At 42.4% G+C, this 24,335-nt stretch overlaps 1 protein-coding gene and 1 long non-coding RNA gene across 3 annotated transcripts in view; one reads left to right on the forward strand and one right to left on the reverse strand.

The window, feature by feature from the left end:
- The window catches only part of PCSK5 (proprotein convertase subtilisin/kexin type 5), a 448,720-nt gene extending 435,785 nt beyond the window's left edge, over positions 1-12,935 (forward strand). Inside the window, exons 34-37 of the mRNA XM_075828207.1 lie at positions 2,449-2,666; positions 3,348-3,448; positions 8,002-8,185; positions 11,350-12,935. Of these exons, the coding sequence (XP_075684322.1) occupies positions 2,449-2,666; positions 3,348-3,448; positions 8,002-8,185; positions 11,350-11,768 (922 nt within the window). The 3' untranslated portion in view covers positions 11,769-12,935. The remainder of the gene's footprint in view (positions 1-2,448; positions 2,667-3,347; positions 3,449-8,001; positions 8,186-11,349) is intronic.
- The window catches only part of LOC142652564 (uncharacterized), a 77,070-nt gene extending 53,156 nt beyond the window's left edge, over positions 1-23,914 (reverse strand). For both annotated transcript variants that reach the window (XR_012847868.1, XR_012847867.1), the window contains exon 1: positions 23,329-23,914. This is a non-coding gene — a long non-coding RNA (uncharacterized LOC142652564). The remainder of the gene's footprint in view (positions 1-23,328) is intronic.
- Positions 23,915-24,335: the final 421 nt, after the last annotated feature.

A 24,335-nucleotide genomic window follows, 5' to 3' on the forward strand; every position in this document is an offset into this window, starting at 1 on the left:
ACATTTACTAATCTAGGCAGATGTCATTGAAGGCAGTACACAAGTTTATCCAGAAATGAATTTCGTACAATTTTATCTGGATTTTGATAAACAGACCCTGGAAATTCTAATTATTTCTGCAGCTTTAGTACAAGGTGACCCTGTGCTGTGTGTCATAAGAAAACAAATTCTTGAAAGTATTACAAAACATCATTATGATATCTCGGAGACGTCTTCCATAGCTTTATGACTCATTTTAATTACACTGGAACAGCACATACTATTTCATTGAAGAGTCCTTATAGTGATCATGTCATCCTTACATAACACTGTACTCTGGCTGTAAATAGTCTATTGCTAGTTGGAAAATGAGTACTGTATATTTTACTGGTTAGCATGCCCTGGTATACATTGAACTTTGTGGCTAAACAGTATTAGGAAAGGTTGTATTAACTAATGAAACTAATGAAGACGCTTATAAAAAATATCACGTTCTTTCTTCTCAAACGTATATTTACAACGACTAGACCTGTTTCGTAGAGCTATAGGTTGCTGTTGCACTTGAGCACTGGAGCTTAAGGGGCAGTATGACAACAGGGCGTTGCAGGGCATTTCAAATGGGTTGTAGAAAACACTCTTAGGGCTTATTCAGACGAACGTTGCATTTTTGCGCGCGCAAAAAATGCGGCATTTTGCGCGCGCAAAAACCACTTGACAGCTGCGTGTGTCATCCGTGTATGATGCGCGGCTGCGTGATTTTCGCGCAGCCGCCATCATAGAGATGAGTCTAGTCGACGTCAGTCACTGTCCAGGGTGCTGAAAGAGTTAACTGATCGACAGTTAACTCTTTCAGCACCCTCGACAGTGAATTCCGATCACAATATACATCAACCTGTGAATAAAAAAAAGCCGTTCATACTTACCAAGAACTTCCTGCTTCCTCCAGTCCGGTCTCCCGGCCGTTGCCTTGGTGACGCGTCCCTCTCTTGACATCCGGCCCCACCTCCCTGGAAGACGCGGCAGTCCATGTGACCGCTGCAGCCTGTGATTGGCTGCAGCCTGTGCTTGCACGCACGCCGTTTTCGCTGTGTTTTTTCCCGCGGACATTGAGCGCCGCGGGCATAAAACGCACCAAAATACGCTTTCTCTGCCTCCCATTGATGTCAATGGGAGGTCAGAGGCGTAATCGCGTGAAGATAGGGCATGTCCCTTCTTTCTCCCGCGAGCCGGTTTTACCGCTCGCGGGAGAAAACCGCCCACGCCTCCCATTGAAATCAATGGGAGGTATTTTCAGCAGATTTTTGGCACGTTTTGCGGAGCTGTTTCCGCATCAAAAAACTTGTAAAAAAACTCAGTGTGAACTCACTCTTAGACTCCAACCTAACCACAAAAAATAGGTCACACAAAATCAAACTTGCTATATAATGTATATATATATATATATATATATATATATATATATATATATATATATATATATATATATATTGAAAAGCAGAGTCCAAATATAGTGAAAAGCATGCCCATATTATTTACAAACATTTCCCATAAGCTATGTTCTACTCTGGGATCACACAACCCAAATGAATCCTGTAGAGTGCTCAAACAATTTTGTCACCAAGTGCTCGCAAAATATATTGATGGAAAAAATAACAGAAATAGTAAGATGCCCATATTAATTCCCCAGTAGCGCCATCTACAATGCCTCAATAACGGAATACAGTGCCCTGTAGACTTACATGTATTCACTTCTTCCCCACATTGCATCAGGATCTGCAGGCCTTGTCCTATCTGTGGCCTGTACCGTCTGCATCTTTGCACAATGCAGTGCAGGGACATCATGGGGCAGGCCTGCGTAAGATAATGCAGCTATCTGTGTAGCCTGCAAGAACACCCAATAGATAAGCTTGAATGGCTAGTCATTTTTTTATAATATTTTAGATAATGTATTACGTGTGGTTGTTGTCCACATAATATGGTGTAACACCAGTCAAACATACACTAGTCTCCATCTATCCAATGTGTATAGGCCGTTAACTTTTGAGCAGGTCTCAACAAAAGTGGATGGATTTGCCATCAAATATCTAATGTCTATGGCTACTTTAAATAAAGCTAAGTTTACACGGGAAGATATGTGCCCATTATGATCGGCGATCGCTGATAATTACAAGTCAATTGGCGCTCAGTGTCTGAATACAGTTTACATAATGGAGGCAGCACATCCCCTGCTTACACGGAGATATGTGCTGCCGACAACACTGATTTTCAGGGTAGCATAAAAGATTAAATCAGCCTGCGAACGAGCGTTTGCTCATACATTGGCTGATCAATGCCCTGTTAACGCGGTTCAATGATCGGGAACGAGTGTTTGTAGGAACATTTGTTCGCCCGATCATTGGCCCGTGTAAATCGGCCTTTAGAGATAATATTTGTCGAATAATTTGTTTTCATTTTTTGCTTGGCTTACAGGTATTATGCTGATAATTCCACTGCCTCATGTCAGAGATGTCACAAGACTTGTAGGGTATGTGAAGGGCCGGACCCTTCTGACTGTCTCTCCTGCCATAACAACTTTTTCCTCATGAGAACTAAAAAACAGTGTTACAGCTCCTGCCCTGAATTCTACTATGAAGACCATGCACGGGAAGCTTGCGAAAGATGCCATCCAACCTGCAGAACCTGCAGTGGTAAGTAACAGCTATAAAACGGTTCACAGCAGGTAGACTTGACAAGCGTAAATAGAAATAGGATAGTTAAGTGCCCAAGGGCCCAGTAACAGGGAGGCCCGCCATACCCCCAACCCAAATGGCTGGGTCCTGTACTGTACCCGATTTAAAGCCACCAATGGATTACTTTCAGACACTCAGTCTCTTGGTTAGTTAGGTTGTCCAGAAGTAGAAAAAAATATGTTTTTTTCTAGGAGTGCCAGTCTTGCCCATGGCCCGTGTGTGTGGTATTGAAGCCCAGACTCGTTAATTTAAATGGAAATAGAGTGGACATCAATAGTCCAGTTCCTGGTCCCAAAGCACTGGATAGTTATCGTAGGCAAATTATTACAAATTATTTTTATGGTGTTATTTTCTTAGGAATGGGATAATACTGGATATTGCTAAACACCTTTGAAGGTGCATTAACTGTATTTTAGGACTTTTTACCCTTGCCCTACTTTATTCTCATTGTATTATCACGAATCAAACAAGATATATACACATATATATAATGGGTGTGTATCTATTTCCTTCTACTATTCCAATTATTCTGCCAAATAATGAGACACGTAGTCTGATCAGCATTGGTATTTTTTATCTCGCATCTGTCTGAAATTCCATAAATATATATATACTGATACATGCATACTTTTCATTAAGGTTCAGGCGCACTTTCCTGCACAGACTGTGTATCCAGTTACCAGCTCTCAGGGGGAATTTGTCACTCAGATTGTTTTGCTGGCGAGTTCAAACGTACACAGGTAAGATTAAATGAAATTGATATTAACACTGTGAGTACTGGATTTATACCTCAGGCGCCTGCAGGCAGAGATTGCTTGGTACCATAGACTCCGCCCATCAAGTAGACCACACCTACAGACATGTATGGCTCTAAAATATTTGTCTGCTCTTACAAAATACAGAACATTGTGGAGGATTTATTGCAACATCCAGCACCTCCTACAGGCTTCCCTTTGTCCTGCTCTCATTGCACTGTGAATGTCTAATAAACATGTAAATATACAATTTACATATGAATACATATGCTTCCCTTCAGCAGGCGTCCAACCCCCAGTGCCGTCTATAGGAAAAGCACTACTCAGATTATAGGCAAATCCAACTCTGATAACTGTATTGGCAACAACCGATTGTATCACATGGAAACATGTCGGGTGTATGCCATTGAATCTGCTGCAATTTTGTGCAAAATTGAACCACAACGTGGAATTACACCTTCACAGTGTTAGTGTCGGATGTAATTTAAGTAGGCTGCTGTATTTCTGGGGGTTGAGTTCAAAGTCAAGTTCATGAGAAAAGGGACAGTCACGTTGATCATCGCTCGCTGCACGGGCCGATTATCGGCCAGTTTAAAAGGGCCTTAACTGAAAGGTAAAGTAGTACTTTTTATGAGCAGTTCCCTTATATAGGTTTACTAGCAGAATTTAGCCTCTGGATGTTACTCCTCTTATCTTCATGAGTCTATAGTTTACGTCTCATAGATCATCAGAGAATTTTATACATAATGCGGTTTCCTATTAAATTTGCCAATGTAAATACAATTTGGAGGTACACCTTATAAATTCTTGATTTTTATGTAGTGGGTTGTGCATTATTGGTAATAAGAAGGGAATGTTTCCATTGCGGTTATAATAAGGAGTAAATATGTTAAACCCCCACTCATCTAACACAAAGAACCACACAAGAACAATATTGTGGCAAATAAATTTGTGGCACCAGTCACTTTATTTACAACACCATATGGCTATGTTTGGTGCACCCGACCGATTTCGGCACCTCACATGATGGATCTGGGCACACCTGCCCCCGGCCCTCCCACCGACTTGGAGCCAGCAATGCCAAAACACCTCCACTGGCTCCTTCCAAACAACTACTGGTCCATCCTGATAAGTCTTCCTGGTTTCCTGAGTCTATCCGAAACGGGGACTAGCCGCACAGCTTGTGTTCCCCCCACAGACAAAAAACCCTGCACACAGCTTGTGGTTATGGCCCATAGCTATTGAATCTATGTGTATGAAGGGTTGCAATCCTGCCGAAAAGTAGGGCTCACTCAACTGCCAAACTTTGCCCCACCACTTAATAGTTTTTCAAACCAGCTTCTACCGCACTAGCAGTTTGTTGTTAACAGATCAAGACCAAAGTACACCATCCTTTCTGAACCATCCACCAAGACAACTTTTTGGGCCAGTCGTGCCCGCCTGCAACCACCTGGCTCCCTACCTAGGTAGCCATTAATGACCCTGACCAACCTACGTGACTACCTGACCACCACTGTCTGACAAATGTACACCATCTCCTCCGAACAGTCCACTATACCCCAAGTCCAGGTACTTGTACTGCATGGCCTGTGGATGCTCTATCTGTGCCGATATCCTGGCCCATTTAACAGCTTCCCGCTGGAGTGCTGTAAGTGTAAAAACATTCTGCCAGTATCCATGCCGAAAGACCCTGCCTGGGTAATGTAACTTACTCAACTTCTTGTCTATTGATTGTTTACAGATGCCATGTTTGGATGCAACATATGTTGTATCATTCTATTCATATCAGCCTCCTTACCAGGCACCACCTCCAATTGTGATATTACCAACCCTTCTATTGATGCCTGATCAAAGAGGGGAAAATACTCAACCACCACACTGTAATACACCAAAAATGCATTCACCCAAACCCTAATGATCTTCTCTGCCTCTTTCCCCCTTGACTGCTACTCCACTCCTTTGCCAAAATGGCTTTCTGGGACAGCTCAAAACAATTTACAAACTTTTCTTCCCTTAACTTTCCAAACGCTTCCAAGGACAAGCGCGAGTAGGTAAGAGACAGCGAACATGCATAAGTGTGCAGGCCACAACCGTCATTACTCTTTCCACTAAAGAATTGGCTTGCGGCACCCCCAACAGCACTAGCCCCTCCTCTCTCACCTTATACTTTTATCCTCTTGAAAAAAAAAAATCAGCACCTTCTTGCTCATGAGCTCTTCTACCCTCAATATAAGACCATTCATCATATTCATCTGACAGATCAAACGCACCCAGCTTCTGTTGCCAGGCGCTTCTTCTGTTGCTTCACTGATGGTCATGTTCTGGCCTTGTACTTTTGGTGGTCCCATGGTGACCGCCCTTACCCACGCAGGAACCCTGCGCAAGCGCCCTAGCACTTGGACCATAATTTTGTCATGTCCCCTCAAATTATTGCTAGACTGACACCCCTAGGGATACATACCTTGCCAACTCTGCTCAATCCCTCTGTCTGCGGAAGCCTTTAAAGAGAACCTTTCACCTCCCCATACATGTGCAGCTGAGTGCAGCATGTAATGGGGAGGGCTGCATAAACCCTGGGGCACTTTACATTTTTTTTCTACCTCCCACCGTTATTTAGATATCAGTGCTGTTATATTTGGCGCCCGATATTTAAATAACCCCCTGAACAGTCAGCGGGGTGTGTACTGTCAAGGGGGCGTGTCACTATGGCTGTGACATTGTATAATCAGATATGGACAGTGCCACAGCATGAGAGAGTGTGCGATTGCAGTCTTTTCACCCGAACAGGCAAGGGGGCCTGTTAGTGAACATTTTTGTGTGTAGAACATTGCACCCCCCCATGGCGCTATAAGGCGCACATTCCACCGCTGCGTCATCTTGGCCGGGATAACGATGTATCCCGCTAGGTCCATCTGCAAGCATTAATTCAGGCTGCACCACAGCCTTCCACGATAACTGGACACTTGCTTCTAGTCACCACCAGAAATGTACCAGCGAAACATTGCCCCCTGCTGAGTCATAAATAACATTGACCTTACATCTACTTCAGGCCCAAACTGCCCCCTATTGTTCCCTTACCTCTCATCCCTGGACTACCTGGCACCGCCACCCATGTGGCCTGCTCTAATTTGGACAAAGAAAATCCCTAACCTACATTATCTCTATTCCTATCAAACTATCTAAGCCTACCAATAGTACCCCTTTCTTTCTGGGAGCCACATGGCCCTCCTTTTGATTCCTTGTGTAATGTCGGGGTAGGGAAACAGACAAGTGAGCCCTAATCTACCCGCCACTCAGTCCCTGCCTACTTGCAACGACCCGCCCTAGGCGACGGGGTACAACTGGGCGACGGTCCCTACACTCAATAGGTGCACAACAGACAAACAGACAAGGGTACAAAGAAGCCAGGGAAATGGGGAAGTTGCCCACGGGAACACCGTGAGCAACAAGCGAGGTGAAGGATCGAGTCAAACCAGGAGATGAGCGAGGTACAAAAACGCAGAGCAGAAGAGTGGTCAGAAAAGCCAAGGTCAATCACAAGCAGAGGATCAGTAGTTCAAGAAGCTGCAGCAGGGCCAGGAAACAAACAGAGAAAAATCACAAGCAAAGGAGGAACAGGAAAGGCAGGTATAAATAGACAGAGGGCGGGAGCTAGCTCCGTCTGGCCAGGCTGTGATAGGCTCTCCCACTCCTAAGCCTGCCATCCTGGGTGGTGGAAGATGGAGTCAGTCTCACAGACATAGAAGCAGGTGCAGACTGATTACCTATGGGCGTCGACACAGAAGTTGTGTCTGGCAGATCCTTTACACCTTGAGGGCATTTTGCCCGTTTGTCACTCTTTATAGCAAAAAAAAAATTCAGCCGTCTGCTGGTGCTAGCTCATGGCCTCATGCTTTTATACTCTCGATGTTCAGATTGGTTGCTGTATATAAGATCAAGCAAACCACAAGCTTACCAGGACATACATGAAAAGTGATCAAATTTAAAGATAGAATGATTATAAACTACAAGTAACTACACTAACTGTAAGAAAAAAACGTATAAGGTAATTGAAAACATAAACTAAGGAACTTGTGTCCTAATCAGCGGAATTCCGGATTCCTATTTAACTGTCTTTATTACAAAGAAATTACTAAATGATATTAAGCATATTTTATTGCAGCTGTGATATATATTTATATTATTGATCATGCTATTGTACCGCATATATTGGGGCATACTTATCAATGCAACTGCTGTATTGAACAGAATGCAGTTTAGTGTACCCACCACTTTTTCTTAACTGGGATCTGCAACTTATTTAACAGAGCAATCCAGAAAAGTGTCAGTGAGCTACACCAGGTACAATCTGGCATAGCAAAGAAGCTGAGCCGTATTCATCAAACAGCGAGTAAAGTGTTGATGAGTAGGGTGCACACTACAAATAATTCTACATGCTAGCGTACTGCTCAATGGTAGGCCAGTATTAAAAAATATGCCAATTGTGTCCCATTACATATTGAATTATATATAATAATAGTTTGCTTTGTCTTTTAAAGGATCCTGATGCACAATGTGAAACTTGCCATGAAAGCTGTATAGAATGTAAAGGGCCTGGACCTCACAATTGTACTGTGTGTCAAGCAAGCTTCTCACTTTATGTAGATGAAGGGAGGTGCGTGCATTGCTGCAGTGCCAAACCAGAAGACACAGGGGAATGCTGTGACTGCAGAGAAAAACTGGGTGAGAGAAATGTTCAAAATAACAATAACAATGATGATTTGTGTACTATGAAAATTTTGTTTCATATACAGTACGTGTTTTATCCATAGAAAATTACTATGTATTATTAGGATAATGCCCAAATATACTAGGACACACCTGTATCATTGAATTCAGATGTTCCATTCAGTCCCATCGCCACAGGTGTATAGAATCCAACACCTAACCATGCAGTCGCCTGTACAAACATTTGTGAAAGAATGGGTCGTTCTAAAGAGATCACTGAATTCCAGCGTGGTCCAGCAATAGGATGTCTCTAATGTAACAAGTCAATTCCGGAAATTTCTTCCCTTCTAGATATTCCACGATCTACTGCGAGTGGTATTATTGTAAAAGGGAAGCATTTAGGAACCACAGGAACTCAGCCACGAAGTGTCAGACCACATAAAGTTACAGAGTGGGGTCGCCAAGTTCAGGGGCGCATAGTGCATAAAATTCGTCAAAGCTCTGCTGACTGAATAACTGAAGAGTTCCAAACCTGCTCTGACAGTAACATCCGCACAAAAACGGTCCATCAAGAGGTTCATGGCATGGGTTTCCATGGCCGAGCAGCTGCATGCAAGCCTTACATCACCAAGCACAATGCCAAGTGTCAGATGTGGTGGTGTAAAGCACATCGCCGCTGGACTTGAGAGCAGTGGAAACGTGTTCTGTGGAGTGATGAATCACACTTCTCTATCTAACATTCTGAGGGACGAGTTTGGGTTTTGTGAATGCCAGGAGCACGTCACCTGCCTGACTGCATTGTGCCAACTGTAAAGTTTAGTGGAGATGGGATAATACTATGGGGTAGTTTTTCAGGGGTTGGTCTAGGCTTCTTAGTTCCAGTGAAGGGAAATCTTGAAGGTTCAGCATATTAAGACATTTTGGACAATTGTACGCCTCCAACTTTGTAAGAACAGTTTGGGGAAGGCCCTTTCCTGTTCCAGCATGAGTGTGCCCCAGTGCACAAAGCAAGGTCCATAAATTCATAGCTGGGTGAGTTTGGTGTTTAAAAACTTGACTGACCCACACAGAGTCCTGACCTCAACTTCATTGAACACCTTTGGGATGAACTAGAACGGAGATTGGAAGCCAGGCCCCCTCATCTAATATCAGTGTCTGACCTCACAAATCCTCTTCTGGATGAATGGGCAAAACTTCCCACAGACACACTCCAAAATCCTTCCCAGATGAGTGGAAGCCGTGGAACTCAATATTAATGCCTATGGATTTAGAATGAGATGTCATAAAAGCACCTGTAGGTGGAATGTGTAAATGTCCCAATACTTTTGTCCATATATGGTATGTACATTATACTTATCAGGTATACTACTATTATACATACAATGTTATATTCATGCATTGTGGCACAGTAATGGGGGTGTAAAGGCTGCAATTGCAATAAGGCCTTAGGTCACCTCTGCAACAGTACAGAAAGACTGCGTTTATAGGGTAATAAAGTGCAAAATAATATTATATTACACAAAGATCATATAAATTATGTCATCACCACAAATACCGGATACTATTGCACAAGTAACTTTACTCTATTGGCCAATTTTTTTAATTATTTTTTACACAAGCTCACCCTCACTGTACGGAAAAGTCACATTATAGGACAACAATGTATACAGCTCATACATAGAAACATAGATTTCATTCATAGAGTTAAATTTTGATCATGGTTTTAAAGTGCATTTTCTGCATTGAAGCCAGTGGGGAAAACCCACAACTGTTAAGGAATGCTGTTTTTTTTAGTCTAGTTGTCTTTTTTTTGTTTTAAAGCGCAGCATTCTGTTGAAACCATGCAGATTTCAATCACATTGTGTAAATGGGATTTCATAAAATTAAATTTACCACAGTGTTTTATCTGGCAACTACAGTCATTTGTAGCAGCAGGAAGATGGCCCTAAGGGGTCATACTCACGGCAGAGTCATGTGCATAGAGTTCCTGAGGTCCACACTATGGGCCGACTAACCCTGTTTGCCACCATAGGTTTCTATGGGAGAATATTTCCGTAATATGATATCCAATGAAGCATGGCAATGTTCATACAGAATCCAAAAAAGAAAATGTACATCTTTGTATGCCTCTGATTTCATACAAAAGGGACTCCAATAATGATGCTGGGAATAAAAACAAGGCGCACACTTCCGGTACTCTATTACAAGTGTTTCCCATTCCCAGCTATTGCCCAATTCAGTATTTTTTAACCACACACACACACACACACACACACACACACACACACACACACACACACACACACGTGTCCTTTAACGTGTATGTCCACCTTTGAGCACCATTTAACAGTTTATAAGTAGATGTAATCTGTGTAAAGAGTAGAGTAAGCTTGTATACACAATACTTTACTTAAAGGGGTTGTACCAGAATTATCACCTATTGACAGGATTGATTGCTGGTTAACCCAATGATTGATAGAATGAGGGTCCCGTACCCCCCATTCCTTCTCGCTGCACTGCAGAGAGGAGGTGCTTGAATAGAATGGCGGTCAAGCATGCTCCCGCGGCTTCATTCAAAGTCTATGGAATGGCTCAAAACAGCCATCATTCCCAAAGACTTTAAATTAAGCGAAAACGCAGGTCTGACAAGAAAATTGTCAGTTTCCAATAATGATCAGGACAGTGGACGCTGCTATGGGACACATATCCCATATCTATCCCATTGCTTAACTCACAGTTCAGTTGTCATTGAATACAGTCAACAATCTTCTTGTGAGACACATTTCTAACAGAGTTAGTTATTATATATCAGCTTGCTGTACAGTGCCTGTTGTAAATGCTACACTTTCCAGAATGCATATCACAAGAGCAATCAAATAATACTAGTAGATTTCAGCTTCGAAGTCTTCATATGTGTGAATGCAGCCCTGGACTATAATACAGATTGTATTTTCGGAATACTATGAGATCTAAAATTTACTATTTTTATGTAGATTAATTCGATTTATAACCTTTGAGGTTAATATACACTTTTGCTGTATGACATTGAAAAATGCTGATGCTAAGTAAAATAAAAAAAAATAAAAATCATGCAGCTAGACACAAATAAAAATGAACCAAACATAAAAATACATATTCATGTATTACTCCAATTCTTTTCTCATTTGTTCATATTTTAGAGGAATGTATCCTGATAACGGGGCTCTTGGAAGAAAAACCTGGCCACAAAAAGGCTGCTTTGTCTGTAGCGATATCCATTCTGCTGGTGCTTACTCTTGTAGCAGTCGTATTCTTTTGGCGACGTGCCCGACGTACAAAAGCTTTGTCTGTCAATAAAGGCGGGTATGAAAAGTTGCCAGACCAAACGAAATCTTTCCAGTCTTTCAAAAGTACTAGAGAAAGCACCTCCAGCTTCAAGCAGGACCATGTCATTGAATACCAAGACCGTGAAGAGGAGGAAGATGACGATGATGACGATGAAGATATTGTTTACATGGGTCAGGATGGGACAGTGTACAGGAAATTTAAATATGGACTTCTAGAAGATGATGATGAGGAGGATTTAGAGTATGATGATGAAAGTTATTCATTTAGATAATTAATGTAAATATCATCAGCACTGAAACAATGGTAAGGACAGAAGACATAAATTGGGATTATTTATAACACATTCCGTTATCTTGCATTGCAGCATAAATAATCCCTTTGGAATACGAATTAAACTTTATTCATTGAAATTGTTTCCATATGATGGCAGTTTATATATACTATATGGCTGGTTTCACACGAGCATAATACAGGTCTAAACTGGGCCACAATCTCGGCCTTTTTGCAGGGTTTATGACCCAAACTAATAGTATCATAGATCCCTATGATACTATTAGTTTGGGTCATAAAATCTGCAGCGGGGGCGGTATTATGCCTTTGTGAAACTGGCCTTTAGTCTGTTTCACATAGGCACCTGTATTTGAAAGCCAAAACTAGGAGTGGAACCTACACAGAGAAAAAGTATAATGGAGATATTTGACCAACTACTAGGTTTGGATTCCAAATACTGATGCTAATTGCTACCGAGTGAAAATGGCCTCAGGCTATGCTCACAACTGCGTCGGAGGCTCCGCTTCCTTCTGCATGCAGCGATATTTCTCCTATCAAAACTACACTTTGGCAGAACTCAACAAACCCTATTGTAGGTCAAAGGGGTTCCTCAGGCGCAGTTGGTGTCTGTCATGTTATGAATCAGGTGCTGCGTCGTGACTTCTGTTATAAACGGAAGCCATATTGCAGATGGGAACAGATTGAGAATGAGATTTGTTGTTATATAGAGAAAAGTGGTTCTAACCATTGTTCATACATGAAGCAGTTGTTTGGAAATTTTACTAGTCTGGGGCAAGTTGTCATATTTTTTTTTTTCCCATCACATAAAGTGATGGTATTTTGGTAGGATATGGCATCACTTTGCAATCGGTGAAGGTAAGACTGCTGGGACCCCCACCGATCTGGAGATTGATGGAGCCGCAGCGCTGCTACGGCCACCCACTGTGAAGGGAACTGCAACACAACTCCATTCACGTTACTTTGCGCGATTGGAATAATCTTTTACATTTTATTTCTGTACCCTCTCTTGACTTGTATGCTGACAACCCTGACTGTTCAATTTGTGACACTTTCTTTTAACCACTCCTGCTTTTGAAATAATTAATGGAAAAAATGATCTGTGAAAAAATAGTCATTGTTGGTTTTGTTGAAATTGTGAAATACATGGTACATCTCCATGCTAAAGATGGTGTAATAATATAAAAAATGTTCCAATGCTTTTTATTCATTTTTAAAGTTCCTAGATCTTTGAAAATGTGAAACTTATTTATAAAAACAAGCAACTTCTGAGGTTTAATTTTTAATAATCTGAGCACGTCCAAACTTTATCTTACAAATTAGACAGTTCTGACAGATTGAGTCGAATGTTTGGACAAGATAAGAGGTCTATGTGTATATAGTCTCCAGTTGCCTACTGTGTGCCTCCATACACAGCCCTATAGGGTTTATTCATCCTAAGGTTTTACTTTCTCTTTTAACAAATAGCAGACATTTGAACAATTGAGAGCAAAATTATCATGGTACAAAATTGAAGTGACTTTCAAGACAAGCCTATGTAATGAGAATTCCCTATTATCTCCAAGTATATGTCCTCCAAACAATACTAATGAAAACCATTTTTTAACCTGATCTCTGAGGACAAAGGGTATTCTGAGATCTTTCCCACAAGTCCAACTTCTAACTAATAAGTGTGGCTTTTTAGCAAATCACAGAAAAAGCAGAGCGAGACCAGGGCTACACTTAGACTTTTTGTACGGCTACTGATTGACTTTAAAGGGGTTTTCCCATGAGAGCCATTTATGACATATCCACAGGATATTCCCATGGAACTGAATGGTAGTTACGAAACAGCATAGCTTGCATGCTACACTGCTTCCATAACTGCTATTCACTACTATGGGAGCTACAGAAACAGCGTAGCTCAGCGAGCTACGCTGTTTTCGTAACACCCGACCATATAACCAGGAAGCGGCCCGGAGGCAGCGAGATCAGACAAAGCTAGAACGGGGTTTATCCTGTGGATATGTCATAAATATCTCATGGGAAAACCCCTTTAACTACTGAGCTACAGTGCAAACCAAAACATTGAGTTGCATGCAAACCAGGAGTCCCTGCCTCGCTGTTCGAAAACTGCCCCGTACTGTAATCCTGTTTTGAGCACGGGACAGTAGTTCCGCAGGGAGGCAGGGACTCCTAGCATCATACATAACTAGCTCCCTGCAGTGTTCGGTCCGGGAAATACTGCCATGTGGACCGTATATCACGGACCGAACACGGTCGTGTGAATTAGGCCTTAGCCCTGGGCCAGACTTCTTCGTCATGTCGTTGACTAAAAAGCTACAAGTAAAGTATCTGCAGGACCAGTGGCGTACAAAGAAGAGAGGGCATAGCAAAGATAAAACGAAACTCCCATTATGTTGCTGGTTTGGGAACCCAGGACATAAGGGCCTGGTGGCCGTTTCCCTTTCCATGCCTTGTCCATGACCCTGCGGACAATTTCCCACCATCTTGTTTTCTAACAATACAGAGGTAAGTAATCACTGGACCCCAAGTATTGAAGATTAACCCCCTTCACTGCCCTCCACAAGGGATTCTAAAATGAATCCCTTCACTGCCCTATACAACAGAGATTCTGGATATATCGACATTAATCCCATAAATCCAGCAGGGATGCAGACAATAACCTTCATTGCCCTAGACCAGGATGATATATAATAATATTCACCAGGATGCTATATGCCCCTGTGTCTGACAGCTGTATAGCTCATTCTTAGGGTGCTGCCCGTTAGTATTTATTTGATATTGTAATTTATGGCCCAGCTTAGGCTCTGCTCAGATCACGTCAGAAGAAAACATCAGGAGTACTTCCCAACATAATTAATCTAAAGAAGGCTCCGACTTATAGAGGCATACATCGTCCATAGGGTCACATTGTTAAAAAAAAAAACATAATCCACATGGTATATGTTTTTCTTGGATGTCGGCGTGTAGAAGCTTATTCTACTACGCTATTCCATATAGTAAAAAACATACTAAACACCCCAAAGTACGCCAATAGGAGCACTATGTATATCAGCATATCAGTAAGTGTTCAGAGACGTGAACACACCCTTAGTGGGAATAGTCCCAAAGTCCCTTTACTGCCACTCTCACTAGCTTCAAAGGCTTATAGGGAACATTGACCATAGCAGTTGGATGTGTCGCCTCTATAGGAAATACCCCCCATGTGCAGGAAGAAAGAAGAGGTGGCTCTGTAATCTGCACAGGCAGTGCAACGATTGAAGCATATGGCCCTGATGTTATTACAGTGCAAATAGTGCTGTGAATTTATTTAGGGATAGCTAGTCAAGTGTAACAGATGACAAGTGTGTGTCCATCCACTTCAGCTGATCATGTTCTGGAATTTAAGTAGATTGACGAGTCCCTTTGTAACAGCTAGTAACTGTTTTGGGCGAATAAAGTGTAATTTCTACTCACCGTAAAAACTCTTTCCATTAGTCCAAGCAGCAGCACTCATGGGGATATTCTCTTCTCCTAAGAGACAGGACAGGTGCTATCAATTACTTAAGTCAATTAACTGCCCTATAATAGCTAGCACCACAGTAGGCATCTTGTGTATTTCTAACGATAAAGGAACTTCAATACTCCCGCTATGCTGAACAAACACAGATATTTTATTGGGCGGGAAAGCAGTGCTGCTGCTTGGAGTAAAGGAAAGAGAATTTGCGGTGAGTAGAAACTTTCCTTGACGTTCTTTGCAGCAACACTCATGGGGATGTAGCACATAAACGCTTTCTTTGGGTCGGGGGGGGGGGGGGTTTATTTTATCACGGACAATATAACTGCTCGACCAAAGGCTGTTTTCTCCATCTTTCCTGATGTCTAGATTGTAATGCTTTACAAAAGTTTGTGAAGAACTCCATGAGGCAGTTTTACAAATCTGGTCAATTGGAATGCAGTTTTTCTCTGCCCACGTTGTGGATACGGCCCTAGTACAATGGGCCTTGATAGGCTGCGGAGCTTGCGACCCTGATTGGGAAGAGCAAATAGTAATTACTTCCCTTATCCATTTCGACTAAGATGCTGTAGATGATATTTTTCCCCTTATTTCTTCCTTGAATGATAGGAAGAGATGTTCCGACTTTCTAAAGTCATTAGTACGTTCCATATAAATCTTTAAGGCTCTACCTGCGTCTAATGAATTAAGTTTCCATTCAGGGTATGTGCACACACACTAATTACGTCCGTAATTGACGGACGTATTTCGGCCTCAAGTCCCGGACCGACCACAGTGCAGGGAGCCGGGCTCCTAGCATCATACTTATGTACGATGCTAGGAGTCCCTGCTACTCCGTGGAACTGCTGTCCCGTACTGAAAACATGATTACAGTACGGGACAGTTGTCCTGCAGAGAGGCAGGGACTCCTAGCATCGTACATAACTGTGATGCTAGGAGCCCGGCTCCCTGCACTGTGTTCGGTCCAGGACTTGCGGCCGAAATACGTCCGTCAATTACGGACGTAATTAGTGTGTGTGCACATACCCATATCCTCTTATGATGGGTCTGGGCAGAACACAGTTAGCTCAATTTGTTGATTAATGTTCTGGAATGAAGGAACTTTTGGGGAAAAATAAGGCAAGAACCTCATTAGGACGCGGTCCTGGAGAAACAATAGATAAGGTTCCGAAGAGCCCAAAGCCTGTATGGCACTGACCCTCTTGGCAGTTGTTACAGCCACTAGGAAGCGTACCTTGAGTGAGAGGTATTTCAAATCTACGGAATGTAGGGGGTTCAAACGGAGGTTCAAAGATTATTGAGCACAATACAAGGGTCCCACTTAAGTACTAGATCCAAAACAGTTGGTCTGATCTTCTGAACCGCTTTTACAAATCTTTGAATAAGAGGTTCTGCAGATAACTTCTGCCCAAAGAAGCAGATATTTGCACTCTTATTGTACTTGGTCTGAGTCCTTTATCAAACCCCTCCTGTAGGAACTCCAGTATATTTTGAACAGATGGAGTGGAGGGAGATAATTTATTGTTTTTGCACCATTCGGAAAAAAAAAACCTTTATCCTACCATAGGTTCTGTTGGTAGCAGCTCCCCTAGATTGGGGAGTGGGAAAAGTAGTGTGTTACATCAATGTTAAAAATAAAAAATACTTTATTGAATAATTATTAAAAACAATGTTAGATGAAAAAAATTTTGACGTTGTGCCAAAGTCCCCTAGATTGGCACACTGAGACAATATTATGTCTAAATTAATTGCTTCGTTTTATTAAAGATATATGTGTCTAGCCTCCCCCTGTGTATATGCGAGGAGGCTCTGCAATAGTCCCTGATCCAGAGATTAAAGTGTTAATTATTAGCAAATGGCTGTCCCCCTCAGTATCAATGACGAGACAGTCAACCTGCATATGACACTAAAGGTTCCTCCAACGGGCTGTAATTAAAGCCCTGCGGTGGAGAAATCCCTGCATCAATACAACCATATGGGTTGTATGTGCATGTGTCCCATGCAAGTAGACACGGCACAGCAGAGTTGAGACTGTTGCGTGCTAGCTAGTCCTCTATGTATGAGCTTGACATAGCAGAGCTGTAACTGCTCCGTGAGGACAACTCTGCAGGAGGAGTAACTGATCAGATAGTGTGCTCACACAGTGATCTCCAGTCCCACGTAACCATTAGTATTCTGCCTGTCAGGCAGTTGTATCACTAAATCGAGGTGTGTTTACTTTGTGCAGATAAGGCTGCCGAGGTCAGTCACATACACATGGGAAGGGTTGAGAGAAGGTGAGCCGCGATCAGCTGTTTGAGTGTATTCACAGCTCAAACATAGCTCGGCATAGCAGAGTTGTGACTGCTACGTGAGGACAATTCTACAGGAAAGAGTGTGTTCTCTTTGTGCAGACTATGCTGCCAGAGTCAGTCACATACACATGAGAAGGGTAGAGAGTAAGTGAGCTGCGATCAACTGTTTGAGTGTATTCACAGCTCAAACATAGCTCGGCATAGCAGAGCTGTAACTTGCTATATGAGAACAACTACAGGGAGGAATAACTGACGGGCAGGCGGCCACACAGGTAGTGTGCCTCAGCAATGATCTCCAATCCCACGTAACTGTAAGTGTTCTGCCTGTCAGGCAGTTATATTACTAGATCGAAGTTTGCTTTCTTTGTGCAGATCAGGCTGCCGAAGTCAGTCACATACACATGGGAAGGGCTGAGAGGAGGTGAGCCGCGGTCAGCTGTTTGAGTGTGCTCGCAACTCAAGCATAGCTCAGCTCCGTCCCTCCATGTATTGTGACCGAGTCTGCAGCCCAACATGCGGTATTGACGTGCTTAAGTCCCTGACCAGGGCAGATATTCTGCCAGATAAATGATTCAATCAAATTGTTATTTGAACAGTACGGAGCAATGTGTGACCATCTAACATTGTGATGATTTTAAAAGACACCCGACGCGCGTTTCGCCGGTACTTCCGGCTTCTTCCAGGGGTGGCGACGGCCAGAATCAGAGGCCAGATATGCTAAAAAGATCCCTGATTGACAGGGATGGTAACCAATCCAAACAGTTAAAGACTAGAAACAAAATAATGGTGCAATGTGATACTTCCGGCTCGTTCCAGGAATGTATCCATGTTAAGATAACACTGCCAAGGCTCAGGATGCATCAATTTATAACAAAAAGTTCAAATTGCAGTCATGTCAGGACATTGTGCTGCACATTTAAGTGCACATATAGCACTGTCCTGCAGAAACAAAAATATATAAATGTGAGTATAATAGTCATAGAGAAGGGAGGGGGAGGGGTAAATGTCCGTTCTAGAATAATGCCACTACACAGTCTGTGAGTACAGTCCATCAATAATTACACTGATGGATAGTAACTTGATGGAAATTAAATTAATGTCTCATCACAAAAATATGAGACAAGAAGATATAATTTAATATATTTGGTTGTATATGAAAACAGCTGTCAATGGGTACATTCACATAGAAAAAAGAACAAGTTCGTAGATACAATATGCTGTGTAGGCATTGATTACTCTATCAGTGTGCCAGAAGTAGAGATTTTAAATATCTAGCACGGTGAGCTGATAATCTAAGATCTTAATTAATATCATTCATCGTTAATAACAGGTTCAAAGAAAACATCCAAAATTAAAACTCTCGTTTATCCCAAACGGTTTCACGGAATTCATACGGAATATCCACTCACTTTCTCTCCTCAGAAGGGCCTCATCGAGGTTGCCCCCTCTAATACCCATATTGAGTTTACAAATGGCCCAACCTTTCAGAGTCTGCCATTCCAGATTGTGTCTCTCTTTAAAATGTTTGGCAATTGGAGTAGGCGTAAATATTTTCTTTTGGAGTGTACAGTCCCTCTCGGTTTTATCAAAGTTTATGATTGACCTGATATGTTCTCCAATACGGATTTTGAGTGCTCTGATCGTCTTGCCCACGTATCTCAAACCGCAGGGGCACTCCAGACAATACACAACTCCTTGGGAATTACAATTCATATGTTCTTTGATCTTATACAGTGCCCCAAATCCATCAGTAAATTGCTTGGTTGTGGTCAGTATTCTACATGCCCTACATAGCTTGCAGGGAAAAAACCCTGTATTCTGGACCCTCTGGGTACCGTCACCCCGCGTGAAATGGCTTGCCACCAAAATATTTGAAATAGTGGTTCCCTTGCGATATCCTGAAAGGGCCCTCTCTCCCAAAATCATATTTAAACTGGGATCCGATTTCAGTACGTGCCAGTGTTTGTTTAAAATCTGCATCATGCTATCCCAGTCTGCATGATAGTCAGTAATAAATCTTGGCTGTATAGGGATTTCAGAGGTTTTGGTAATTACATTGGTTCGTGTCTTTTTGGAAACGAGCAGTTCCTCGCGGTTAGTTCTAAGCGCTATGTTGTAGGCCTCTTTGATATTACGGTTAGAGTAGTGTCTCGCCTGCAGCCTAGCCCTCAATTCAACTGCTCGTTTCTTAAAATTAATAAAAGTTGAGCAATTGCGTCTCAATCTCAAGAACTCCCCTTTTGGTATTGCCCTAATTGTGTTTTTCGAGTGTGCACTTTCAGCAGCCAACAGGCTGTTGGTGGCAGTCACTTTCCTATAGAGATCCGTGTGGAGATTCCTCTCTGGATCTGTGTAGATGAGGACATCCAGAAATGGAATCGACTGTGAATTATAGTCAAGGGTCAATTTCAGATTGAAATCATTGTCATTCAATTTTCCAATGAGATTCTCCAAATCAGAGATAGGCCCCCCCCAAATGACGAATATATCGTCAATGAAACGCCTCCAGAGGCAGATGTTATCTGTCAAAATTTTAAACTCATCACAAAAAACAATTACCTCTTCCCACCAGCCAAGATATATGTTGGCAAATGTGGGGGCCACAGCTGCTCCCATCGCCGTGCCCCTAATTTGCAGGTAAAACCGCCCATCAAATAAGAAATAGTTCCGTGTAAGGATGAATCTCAGTGCTTTAAGAATAAAGTCCTTCCTCACGGGGTTCAGATTCTGATCTCTAGATAGAAAATAGTCTACCGCTGAACAACCTCTAGAGTGGTTGATGCTGGTATAAAGACTTTCCACGTCACAGGTTACCAAAATTTCATCTTGGTTAAGACTGATTCCATCCAACTCTTTCAATATTTGCATAGTGTCTCTGGTGTGGGAAGGTAAATTCGACACAATGTCACGGAGTTCGTTGTCGAGCCACTTGTTACACTTCTCCGTGAGATTTCCCACACCAGAGACAATAGGCCTGCCCGGAGGGTTCACAAGATTTTTGTGAACCTTTGGGAGCATGTAAAAGGTGGAAACCCTGGGGCCCTTGACAGATAAAAAACTTTTCTCATTGGGGGTGATCGCTCCCAATAAGAGAGCTTCTGAAATCATTACATTATATTCATTCAAGAATTGGACTGTCGGATCTCCCCATAACGGTTTGTAGCACTGTTTGTCAAGTAGCTGTCTCTTCGCTTCACGTATATATTGATCCTTGGGCCAGATAACGATGTTACCCCCCTTATCCGATTGTTTAAAGACAACGTCCTGCCACAATCGGAGTTCTTGTAATGCATGACGTTCCACTTCAGTGATGTTATTCTCTATTCTATGATATGAGAGTGACATAATATCCTGACCCACCAGGTCTAGAAAAACTTTGACCGCTGGGCAGGTGTCAAGAGGAGGCATAGTGGTTGATTTTGCTTTGAGATGTTTCCTACTCTGAGGTTCCAGTGTGTATGTATCTCCATCAGTCATGTTATCTAATAAGAGTGCTTCAAGATCTCCCAGAGTTGCTGCTTCCTGACTCGTAAGGTCCAGCAAATCTGGAAAGTATGTTGTCAGTTCTTCTACAGGTCTACTAGGTTGAGTGTCTCTTTGTGAAAATATCTTCTTAAATATCAGTTTCCTACCGAAAAGGTGCAGGTCTTTAATCACTGTGAATTTGTTGAGTCGTGTCGTAAGACAAAAATTAAGGCCCCTCTGCAAGACCTGTGATTGTGTGTCAGTAAGAGAATGCTGCGATAAATTGATCACTCTCATAGAATCTCCCAGAGAATCGGTCATTTGTGGGGTCATCTTCTCTGTTGGTCTTTTCTCTTCCCTTTCCCTCTCTGAGACCCTCTGAAGCCCCATCTCCCTCTGTCCCGTAAAAAAGGGACTTCCGGGATGGTGTTATAATCACTCCTTAAGGTCAGATGTCTCCTCGGGGAGTTACCCTGACCCTTGTCCTGATCATAATTTCTGGTCTCTGTATCAGACCCAGAGGCTTCAGTTAGGTCAGTGTCGGTGTCTGAAAAGTCGTGAGTTCTCTTGGTCTTAGCTTTTGAGTGTACATTTTGGGTGTCTAACCGGTTCGATTTCATCTTACCCCAGTTATAGACCTCACCCTTTGTATAATCAAGCTTATCTCTTATATATTTCTTTTTTTTTTTTTTTTTTCCTATTTTTGACCTTAGATTCTACTGTGTCTATGTGTTCTAACGTTTTCGAAAAGGCCTCTTCAAAGCCATACGATGTCTCTAGGGCTGTCAGTTTGGGTGTCAGGACTTCCAATTCCCTTTCAACGTTTTCTAAGATGTGTGCTTCATCATCAATAAGGACAGCCATAAGTGCCCTAGAACAGTCTGTCAGGATCGTTTCCCATCTGTCTTTGAGACCTGGTTTTGACAATTCATAGGATGGGAAAAGGGGTACCCGAAGGCCCCTAGAAATAAGACCCTGATCCAAGTACTGCTCTAAGGTTGATTTTGTCCAAGTCGATTGTATCTGTCTAATTTGAAGATCTTTAAAGCGTCTAAGGAGGTCCCCCACATCCTCTATCCCATTATAATCTGGAGATTCCATCTCTTTTGTGATTGAGAACACGTTTGAGAGTTCTTGTTTTTGCTTTAAATTCCTTGACTGCAATTTATCTGTTATCTTAGATTGAGCCATCTGAGAGGCTTATGCACCAAAAGATGAGGGTAAAGACCCAGAGTTGTCCAAGCAGGACAAAAAGTAAAGTGATATATTTAGATAGGTATTACCCTCTTACAATTTTATATATAATATGTTGGAGTAATTCACACTAGGTGTACACCACCAATTATCGATATATGAACAAAGGAACGGGGAGTGGGAAAAGTAGTGTGTTACATCAATGTTAAAAATAAAAAATACTTTATTGAATAATTATTAAAAACAATGTTAGATGAAAAAAATTTTGACGTTGTGCCAAAGTCCCCTAGATTGGCACACTGAGACAATATTATGTCTAAATTAATTGCTTCGTTTTATTAAAGATATATGTGTCTAGCCTCCCCCTGTGTATATGCGAGGAGGCTCTGCAATAGTCCCTGATCCAGAGATTAAAGTGTTAATTATTAGCAAATGGCTGTCCCCCTCAGTATCAATGACGAGACAGTCAACCTGCATATGACACTAAAGGTTCCTCCAACGGGCTGACATGACTGCAATTTGAACTTTTTGTTATAAATTGATGCATCCTGAGCCTTGGCAGTGTTATCTTAACATGGATACATTCCTGGAACGAGCCGGAAGTATCACATTGCACCATTATTTTGTTTCTAGTCTTTAACTGTTTGGATTGGTTACCATCCCTGTCAATCAGGGATCTTTTTAGCATATCTGGCCTCTGATTCTGGCCGTCGCCACCCCTGGAAGAAGCCGGAAGTACCGGCGAAACGCGCGTCGGGTGTCTTTTAAAATCATCACAATGTTAGATGGTCACACATTGCTCCGTACTGTTCAAATAACAATTTGATTGAATCATTTATCTGGCAGAATATCTGCCCTGGTCAGGGACTTAAGCACGTCAATACCGCATGTTGGGCTGCAGACTCGGTCACAATACATGGAGGGACGGAGCTGAGCTATGCTTGAGTTGCGAGCACACTCAAACAGCTGACCGCGGCTCACCTCCTCTCAGCCCTTCCCATGTGTATGTGACTGACTTCGGCAGCCTGATCTGCACAAAGAAAGCAAACTTCGATCTAGTAATATAACTGCCTGACAGGCAGAACACTTACAGTTACGTGGGATTGGAGATCATTGCTGAGGCACACTACCTGTGTGGCCGCCTGCCCGTCAGTTATTCCTCCCTGTAGTTGTTCTCATATAGCAAGTTACAGCTCTGCTATGCCGAGCTATGTTTGAGCTGTGAATACACTCAAACAGTTGATCGCAGCTCACTTACTCTCTACCCTTCTCATGTGTATGTGACTGACTCTGGCAGCATAGTCTGCACAAAGAGAACACACTCTTTCCTGTAGAATTGTCCTCACGTAGCAGTCACAACTCTGCTATGCCGAGCTATGTTTGAGCTGTGAATACACTCAAACAGCTGATCGCGGCTCACCTTCTCTCAACCCTTCCCATGTGTATGTGACTGACCTCGGCAGCCTTATCTGCACAAAGTAAACACACCTCGATTTAGTGATACAACTGCCTGACAGGCAGAATACTAATGGTTACGTGGGACTGGAGATCACTGTGTGAGCACACTATCTGATCAGTTACTCCTCCTGCAGAGTTGTCCTCACGGAGCAGTTACAGCTCTGCTATGTCAAGCTCATACATAGAGGACTAGCTAGCACGCAACAGTCTCAACTCTGCTGTGCCGTGTCTACTTGCATGGGACACATGCACATACAACCCATATGGTTGTATTGATGCAGGGATTTCTCCACCGCAGGGCTTTAATTACAGCCCGTTGGAGGAACCTTTAGTGTCATATGCAGGTTGACTGTCTCGTCATTGATACTGAGGGGGACAGCCATTTGCTAATAATTAACACTTTAATCTCTGGATCAGGGACTATTGCAGAGCCTCCTCGCATATACACAGGGGGAGGCTAGACACATATATCTTTAATAAAACGAAGCAATTAATTTAGACATAATATTGTCTCAGTGTGCCAATCTAGGGGACTTTGGCACAACGTCAAAATTTTTTTCATCTAACATTGTTTTTAATAATTATTCAATAAAGTATTTTTTATTTTTAACATTGATGTAACACACTACTTTTCCCACTC

This window comes from Rhinoderma darwinii, chromosome 1 (genome assembly GCF_050947455.1).
Source record: "Rhinoderma darwinii isolate aRhiDar2 chromosome 1, aRhiDar2.hap1, whole genome shotgun sequence".
Classification (NCBI taxonomy): domain Eukaryota; kingdom Metazoa; phylum Chordata; class Amphibia; order Anura; family Rhinodermatidae; genus Rhinoderma; species Rhinoderma darwinii.